The sequence below is a fragment of the Chenopodium album genome, chromosome 24, assembly GCF_948465745.1.
Source record: "Chenopodium album chromosome 24, dcCheAlbu1.1, whole genome shotgun sequence".
NCBI lineage: Eukaryota > Viridiplantae > Streptophyta > Magnoliopsida > Caryophyllales > Amaranthaceae > Chenopodium > Chenopodium album.
Genome location: NC_137857.1, coordinates 20684636 through 20694733, shown reverse-complemented (window position 1 = coordinate 20694733; position 10098 = coordinate 20684636). Strand labels below are relative to the sequence as shown.

The following is a 10098-nucleotide window of genomic DNA, read 5'->3' as shown; positions in this document are numbered from 1 at the left end:
AAAACAAAATTTTCAATTGAAGGCTGCATTGCTTTGGACTATTAGTGATTTTCCGGCTTATGGCATGCTTTTAGGATGGACCACGTCGAGTAGATTAGCTTGCCCATATTGTATGGAAAACACTAAGGCTTTCACTCTTAAAAATGGTGTAAAACAAAGTTGGTTTGATTGTCACCATTAGTTTTTACCCCATGATCATAATTTTCGAAAAAATAAGAGTGCCTTTTTTAAAGACAGCGTTGAGAATGATTCCCCACCACCACGAATGAGTGGTGAGGACATTTGGAATCGAGTATCTTTATTTCCAAAAACTGTTGAGCAAATAAGGGGTGATGATAACAAGGCAGAAGGATATGGAAAGTTCCACCATTGGACAAAGCAAAGCGTCTTTTGGGAGCTTCCATATTTGAGCAAGCTCTTGATACGCCACAATCTTGATGTCATGCACATTGAGAAAAATGTATTTGATAATGTGTTTCACACTGGAATGGATGTTAAGGGTAAAACTAAAGACAATGTGAAAGCAAGAAGAGACTTGGGGGAGTATTGTAAACGACGAAAATTAGAGGCGCAAGATGTTGTTAATAGTAAAGGGGAAAAACGGACTTTAAAACCGAATGCTCCTTTTGTGTTGCCTAAAGAGAAAAGGAAACTTATTTGTGAATGGGTGAAGAAATTAAAGTTTCCTGATGGATATGCTTCTAATTTAGGTAGATGCGTTGATTTAAAGGAGTGTAAGTTATTCGGTATGAAAAGTCATGATTGTCATGTTTTTATGCAACGATTGCTACCAGCGGTATTTAAAGACTTGTTACCCTTGAATGTGTGGAATGTTATTACTGAGTTGAGCCAATTTTTTAGAGATCTTTGCTTCACTACCTTAAAAATTACTGACATGGTGCGATTGGAAGAAAATATTCCTGAAATTATTTGCAAATTAGAGAGAATATTTTTGCCTGGTTTTTTTAATAGTATGGAGCATCTTCCTATTCATTTGCCATATGAGGCAAAAATTGGTGGGCTGGTTCAATATAGGTGGATGTACCCTTTTGAGAGGTAATTATATAAAATTTATCTTTTACTTTTTTTTTAAAAAAATTAATTTGAAGATACTTAGCATTTTTTATTATAGGTTTTTATACCATTTAAAGAGGAAAGTGGGTAATAAAACGCGAGTGGAAGCCTCAATTTGTCATGCCTACCTACTCGAGGAGGTAACAAATTTTTGCTCCCTTTATTTTGAAGAAGAAGTTGACTCTAAGGTGAAGGATTTAGGATTGGGTGCACATGCTGAAAGTGAATTGAACAATAATCCTGACTTACCTGAGATGTTCTCTTCAACTTTTGGACATAGTTCGTCAGAAGGTCAACTTTGTTACCTTGTTGAAAAAGATTACAAAGTTGCTCACTGATATGTTCTAAGTAATTGTGAAACTCTACAGCAATACGAAAGGTAAATTTCTATAAAAGTACCATAACATGTTGCTCGTAACATATATATATGTTTACATACTAATATAATTAACAGTTTGTTTGAAAAATAAAAGATCGAGAACATAGATGCCAAAGTTTAGATGAAGTTTGGATCAAATATGAAGACATATATCTTGATTGGTTCAAAGATTATGTAAGTCACTTAACTAATATAAAATACTAATTAAATATATGATTAACTAGTGTTTTTTATCATGTTAGTATATGACCGTAATGACATTTTGAACCTTTGATTAATATAGGTATTGGAAAAGGGCATCAAAAATGACATTGTTCGCTCGTTAGCATTTGGACCACTAACAAGAGTTCGAAAATTTAATCACTATCACATCAATGGCTATCATTTTCATACTCTTTCGCATGGAAAAAACAAGTCAACTATGAATTATTGTATATGTGTGAAAAGTGTCCAAGGAAGTGATTATTATGGAATTCTACAAGAAATAATAGAGTTAACTTATGTTGGAGCAAGAAAGCGTTATACAACAGTGCTGTTTAAGTGTGAGTGGTTTGATGTTGGACCTGGCATTAGGATACATGATAAGTATAATCTTGTTGAGGTGAACCATTCAAAACAATATCCAAAGTATGATCCGTTCGTACTGGCATATCAAGCCGAACAAGCATATTATGCTCCTTGTCCTAGTAGTAGTAGTAGTAGTAGTAATGAAAGAAATCAGTTGTGGTTTGTTTTCAACACTAAGGCAAGAAGAGTTATTGATGCGCCCATTGAGCCTAATGCATTCCAAGTTCCTTCAATTGAAAATCCTCCTTTGTTATCTGAATTTGAAGTAGGTGAGGAAGAAGCCCAAGAGCTTTCTTGTAATGAATATGAGGAAGTGGAAAAGGGAGAGGATGAGGAGGAATTAGAGGAAGATGATGATGAAGAGGAAGATGAAAAAAATAGTTCATTTTAGATTAGACATTTTACTTTTTACTTTGGTTTATCTTAATTTTCAAATATTTTTAATGCCTTTAACTTCTTGTTATTGTAATTTTGATAATTAAATCTTATATTATATGAAATTCATATCATATAGTTAATATTACTTCTTTAGTATATTTAACTCTTATAGTGCCTATATTACCTTGTCTTTTCTCACTTTCTAGTGTGCAGATACACAAAAATGGTTCTAACTAGAGGTGGCTTTAATGGGAGGGGTCCAATCATTAGGCGTCAACCTAATGTTTCATCATAACTTTCTTCTCAACAAACACCATCACAAGGTGAAATGAATGATAATTCTCATATGGAAGAACTATATAGGGATCAAGAGGAGATGGAAATTGATGATGCAGATAGTGCTGGCTATAACGAAAATGAAGAGGAAGTAGAGTTTCCTGATAACACGAGTAATCCAGATGCTTCTCAAGTATTGCACAAAACTGAGGGACTATGGTGAGTAACCGTAGTTAATACAATAGAATTGGTATATTTATTATTTATTTATTCATTTATTTTTTGTTTCTAATTTCAGTGTTTATGAAACAGGTTTCATTCTCGTGAAGTTGTGGATGAAGTTGTTGAAACAAAGCTAATTGAGTAAAATGAAAGTCAAATGCATTCTACGAAGCTAATTGAGTCAAATGAAAGTCAAACACATTCAAACAAAGCTGTTTGAATCAAATGAAAGTCAAATGCATTCAACAAAGCTAATTAAAACAAATGAAAGTCAAACACATTCAAACAATGCTTTTTGAATCAAATGAAAGTAAAACATATTCAACAAAGATAATTGAGTCAAATGACAGTCAAAAAAGTTTTTAAAATCATATGAAAGTCAAATGCATTCAATAAAGCTTTTGACTCAAATGAAAGTCAAACACATTCAAACAAAGCTTTTTGAATCAAATGAAGTCAAATGCATTCAATACAGATAATTGAGTCAAACAAAAGTCAAACACATTCATACAAAGTTTTTTTATTCAAATGAAAGTCAAATGTATTCAACAAAGATAATTGAGTCAAATGAAAGTCAAACACATTCAAACAAAGCTTTTTGAATCAAACGAAAGTCAAATGCATTCAACAAAGCTAATTCAGTCATATGAAAGTCAAACACATTCAAACAAAGCTTTTAGAATCAAATGAAAGTAAAATGCATTCAAAAAAGCTAATTGAGTCAAATGAAAGTCAAACACATTCAAACAATGCTTTTGGAATCAAATGAAAGTCAAATGCATTCAATAAAGATAATTGAGTCAAATGAAAGTCAAACACATTCATACAAAGCTTTTTAAATCAAATGACAGTCAAATGCATTCAACAAAGATAATTAAGTCAAATGACAGTCAAACATAGTCAAACAAAGCTTTTAAAATCAGATGAAAGTCAAATGCATTCAACAAAGCTTTTTGACTCAAATGAAAGTCAAATGCATTCAATAAAGATAACTGAGTCAAATAAATGTCAAACACATTCGTACAAAGATTTTTGAATCAAATGAAAGTCAAATGCATTCAACAAAGATAATTGAGTCAAATGAAAGTCAAACTCATTCAAACAAAGTTTTTTAATCAAATGAAAATCAAATGCATTCAACGAAGATAATTGAGTCAAATGAAAGTCAAACACATTCAAACAAAGCTTTTTTAATCAAATGAAAGTCAAATGCATTCAACAAAGATAATTGAGTTAAATGAAAGTCAAACACATTCATACAAAGCTTTTTGAATTAAAAGAATGTCAAACATATTTCAACAAAGCTTATTAAACCAAATAAAAGTCAAATGTATTCAACAAAGATAGTTAAGTCAAATAAAAGTCAAACACATACAAACAAAGCTTTTCGAGTCAAATGAAAGTCAAATGCATTCAACAAAGCTTTTTAACTCAAATAAAAGTCAAACACAATCTAACAAAGCTTTTTGAATCAAATGAAAGTCAAATGCATTCAACAAAGATAATTGAGTCAAATAAAAGTCAAACACATTCAAACAAAGCTTTTTGAATCAAATGAAAGTTAAATGCATTCAACAAAGATAATTCAGTCAAATTAAAGTCAAACACATTTATACAAATCTTTTTGAATCAAATGAATGTCAAACACATTCTAACAAAGCTTTTTGAATCAAATGAAAGTCAAATGCATTCAACAAAGATAATTGAGTCAAATAAAAGTCAAAAACATTCAAACAAAGCTTTTTGAATCAAATGAAAGTTAAATGCATTAAACAAAGCTAATTAAGTCAAATGAAAGTCAAACAAATTCAAACAAAGCTTTTTGAATCAAATGAAAGTCAAATGCATTTAACAAAGCTAATTAAGTCAAATGAAAGTCAAACACATTCATACAAAGCTAATTAAGTCAAATGAAAGTCAAATGCATTTTACAAAGCTAATTGAGTCAAATGAAAGTCAAACACATTCAAACAAAACTTTTTGAATCAAATGAAAGTCAAATGCAATCAACAAAGCTAATTGTGTCAAATGAAAGTCAAACACATACAAACAAAGCATTTTGAATCAAATGAAAGTCAAATGCAAAAATGAAAATCAAACACATTCAAACAAAGCTTTTTGAATCAAATAAAAGTCAAATGCATTCACTAAAGATAATTGAGTCAAAAGAAAGTTAAACACATTCAAACAAAGCTTTTTGAATCAAATATAAGTCAAATGCATTTAACAAAGACAATTGAGTCAAATGAAATTCAAACACATTTAAAAAATGCTTTTTGAATCAAATGAAAGTCAAATGCATTCAACAAAGCTTTTTGACTCAAATGAAAGTCAAAAACAATCAAACAAATCTTTTTAAATAAAATGAAAGTCAAATGCATTTAATAAAGATAATTGAGTCCAATGAAAGTGAAACACATTCATACAAAAATTTTTGAATGAAATGAAAGTCAAATGCATTCATTAAAGCTAATTAAGTCAAATGAAAGTCAAACACATTCATACAAAGCTAATTAAGTCAAATGAAAGTCAAATGCATTTTACAAAGCTAATTGAGTCAAATGAAAGTCAAACACATTCAAACAAAACTTTTTGAATCAAATGAAAGTCAAATGCAATCAACAAAGCTAATTGTGTCAAATGAAAATCAAACACATACAAACAAAGCATTTTGAATAAAATGAAAGTCAAATGCATTTAACAAAGCTAATTGAGTAAAATGAAAATCAAACACATTCAAACAAAGCTTTTTGAATCAAATGAAAGTCAAATGCATCCAACAAAGATAATTGAGTCAAATGAAAGTTAAACACATTCAAACAAAGCTTTTTGAATCAAATGAAAGTCAAATGCATTCAACAAAGATAATTGAGTCAAATGAAAGTCAAACATATTTAAACAAAGATTTTTGAATCAAATGAAAGTCAATTGCATTCAACAAAGATAATTGAGTCAAATGAAAGTCAAACTCATTCAAACAAAGCTTTTTAATTAAATGAAAATCAAATGCATTCAACGAAGATAATTGAGTCAAATGAAAGTCAAACACATTCAAACAAAGCTTTTTTAATCAAATGAAAGTCAAATGCATTCAACAAAGATAATTGAGTTAAATGAAAGTCAAACACATTCATACAAAGCTTTTTGAATTAAAAGAATGTCAAACATATTCAAACAAAGCTTATTAAACCAAATAAAAGTCAAATGCATTCAACAAAGATAGTTAAGTCAAATAAAAGTCAAACACATACAAACAAAGCTTTTTGAGTCAAATGAAAGTCAAATGCATTCAACAAAGCTTTTTAACTCAAATAAAAGTCAAACACATTCTAACAAAGCTTTTTGAATCAAATGAAAGTCAAATGCATTCAACAAAGATAATTGAGTCAAATAAAAGTCAAACACATTCAAACAAAGCTTTTTGAATCAAATGAAAGTTAAATGCATTCAACAAAGCTAATTAAGTCAAATGAAAGTCAAACACATTCAAACAAAGCTTTTTAATCAAATGAAAGACAAATGCATTCAACAAAGATAATTGAGTCAAATTAAAGTCAAACACATTTATACAAATCTTTTTGAATCAAATGAATGTCAAACACATTCTAACAAAGCTTTTTGAATCAAATGAAAGTCAAATGCATTCAACAAAGATAATTGAGTCAAATAAAAGTCAAACACATTCAAACAAAGCTTTTTGAATCAAATGAAAGTTAAATGCATTAAACAAAGCTAATTAAGTCAAATGAAAGTCAAACAAATTCAAACAATGCTTTTTGAATCAAATGAAAGTCAAATTCATTCAACAAAGCTTATTGAGTCAAATGAAAGTCAAACACATTCATACAAAGCTAATTAAGTCAAATGAAAGTCAAATGCATTTTACAAAGCTAATTGAGTCAAATGAAAGTCAAACACATTCAAACAAAACTTTTTGAATCAAATGAAAGTCAAATGCAATCAACAAAGCTAATTGTGTCAAATGAAAATCAAACACATACAAACAAAGCATTTTGAATAAAATGAAAGTCAAATGCATTTAACAAAGCTAATTGAGTAAAATGAAAATCAAACACATTCAAACAAAGCTTTTTGAATCAAATGAAAGTCAAATGCATCCAACAAAGATAATTGAGTCAAATGAAAGTTAAACACATTCAACAAAGCTTTTTGAATCAAATGAAAGTCAAATGCATTCAACAAAGATAATTGAGTCAAATTAAAGTCAAACATATTTAAACAAAGCTTTTTGAATCAAATGAAAGTCAAATGCATTCAACAAAGCTTTTTGACTCAAATGAAAGTCGAGCACAATCAAACAAATCTTTTTTAATCAAATGATCAAATGAAAGTCAAATGCATTCAATAAAGATAATTGAATCAACTGAAAGTCTAACACATTCAAACAATTCTTTTTGAATCAAATGAAAGTTAAATGCATTAAACAAAGCTAATTGAGTCAAATGAAAGTCAAACTCATTCGAACAATTCTTTTTGAATCAAATGAAGGTAAAATGCATTCAACAAAGCAAATAAAGTCAAATGAAAGTCAAACACATTCAAACAATGCTTTTTGAATCAAATTAAATTCAAGTGAATTCAACAAATATAATTGAGTCAAATTAGAGTCAAACACATTTATACAAATCTTTTTGAATCAAATGAATGTCAAACATATTCAAAAAAAACTTTTTGAACCCAATGAAAGTCAAATGCATTTAACAAAGATAATTGAGTAAAAAGAAAGTCAAACACATTCAAACAAATCTTTTTGAATCAAATGAAAGTCAAATGCATTCAATAAAGATAATTAAGTCAAATGAAAGTCAAACACATTCATACAAAGCTTTTTGAATAAAATGAAAGTCAAATGCATGCAACAAAGATAATTGAGTTTAATGAAAGTCAAACACATTCATACAAAACGTTTTGAATCAAATGAAAGTTTAACACATTCAACAAAGATAATTGAGTCAAATAAAAGTCAAACACATACAAACAAAGCTTTTTGAATCAAATGAGAGTCAAATGCATTCAACAAAGATAATTAAGTCAAATGACAGTCAAACATAGTCAAACTAAGCTTTTAAAATCAGATGAAAGTCAAATGCATTTAACAAAGCTTTTTGACTCAAATGAAAGTCAAATGCATTCAATAAAGATAATAGAGTCAAATGAATGTCAAACACATTCGTACAAAGATTTTTGAATCAAATGAAAGTCAAATGCATTCAACAAAGATAATTGAGTCAAATGAAAGTCAAACTCATTCAAACAAAGCTTTTTAATCAAATGAAAGTCAAATGCATTCAACGAAGATAATTGAGTCAAATGAAAGTCAAACACATTCAAACAAAGCTTTTTTAATCAAATGAAAGTCAAATGCATTCAACATAGATAATTGAGTTAAATGAAAGTCAAACACATTCATACAAAGCTTTTTGAATTAAAAGAATGTCAAACACATTCAAACAAAGCTTATTGAACCAAATAAAAGTCAAATGCATTCAACAAAGATAGTTAAGTCAAATAAATGTCAAACACATACAAACAAAGCTTTTCGAGTCAAATGAAAGTAAATTGTAGTCAACAAAGCTTTTTAACTCAAATAAAAGTCAAACACATTCTAACAAAGCTTTTTGAATCAAATGAAAGTTAAATGCATTCAACAAAGATAATTGAGTCAAATAAAAGTCAAACACATTCAAACAAAGCTTTTTGAATCAAATGAAAGTTAAATGCATTCAACAAAGCTAATTAAGTCAAATGAAAGTCAAACACATTCAAACAAAGCTTTTTAATCAAATGAAAGACAAATGCATTCAACAAAGATAATTGAGTCAAATTAAAGTTAAACACATTTATACAAATCTTTTTGAATCAAATGAATGTCAAACATATTCAAAAAAAACTTTTTGAACCAAATGAAAGTCAAATGCATTTAACAAAGATAATTGAGTAAAAAGAAAGTCAAACACATTCAAACAAATCTTTTTGAATCAAATGAAAGTCAAATGCATTCAATAAAGATAATTAAGTCAAATGAAAGTCAAACACATTCATACAAAGCTTTTTGAATCAAATGAAAGTCAAATGCATTCAACAAAGATAATTGAGTTTAATGAAAGTCAAACACATTCATACAAAACGTTTTGAATCAAATGAAAGTCAAACACATTCAACAAAGATAATTGAGTCAAATGAAAGACAAACACATACAAACAATGCTTTTTGAATCAAATGAGAGTCAAATGCATTCAACAAAGATAATTGAGTCAAATGACAGTCAAACATAGTCAAACAAAGCTTTTAAAATCAAATGAAAGTCAAATGCGTTCAACAAAGATTTTTGACTCAAATGAAAGTCAAACACATTAAAACGAAGCTTTTTGAATCAAATGAAAGTCAAATGCATTCAATAAAGATAATTGAGTCAAATGAAAGTCAAACACATTTAACAAAGATTTTTGAATCAAATGAAAGTCAAATGCATTCAACAAAGATAATTGAGTTAAATGAAAGTCAAAAACATTCGAACAGAGCTTTTTGAATCAAATGAAAGTCAAATGCATTCAACAAAGCTAATTGAGTCAAATGAAAGTCAAACTCATTCAAACAAAGCTTTCTAATCATATGAAAGTTAAATCCATTCAACAAAGCCAATTGAGTCAAATGAAAGTCAAACACATTCATACAATGTTTTTTGAATTAAAAGAATGTCAAACACAGTTAAACAAAGCTTTTTGAACCAAATAAAAGTCAAATGCATTCCACAAAGATAATTCAGTCAAATGAAAGTTAAACACATACAAACAATGCTTTTTGAGTCAAATGAAAGTCAAATGCATTCAACAAAGCTTTTTGACTCAAATAAAAGTCAAACACATTCAAACAAAGCTTTTTGAATCAAATGAAAGTCAAATGCATTCAACAAAGATAATTGAGTCAAATAAAAGTCAAACACATTCGAACAAAGTTTTTTGAATCAAATGAAATTCAAATGCATTCAACAAAGCTAATTGAGTCAAATTTAAGTCAAAAACATTCAAACAATGCTTTTTGAATCAAATGAATGTCAAACATATTCAAACATAACTTTTTGAACCAAATGAAAGTCCAATGCATTCAACAAAGATAATTGAGTCAAAAGAAAGCTAAACACATTCAAACAAGTCTTTTTTAGTCAAATGAAAGTCAAACGC

General features: G+C 28.5%; 1 protein-coding gene across 1 annotated transcript; it reads left to right on the top strand.

The window, feature by feature from the left end:
• The first annotated feature begins 265 nt into the window (after positions 1–265).
• On the top strand, positions 266–2693 carry LOC145610636 (uncharacterized). Its single transcript, XM_081665943.1, has 6 exons — positions 266–710; positions 795–1056; positions 1133–1365; positions 1548–1627; positions 1737–2316; positions 2605–2693. Exons 1-6 carry the CDS (start codon positions 266–268, stop codon positions 2691–2693), a joined length of 1689 nt encoding a protein of 562 aa, XP_081522069.1.
• The last annotated feature ends 7405 nt before the right edge of the window (positions 2694–10098 follow it).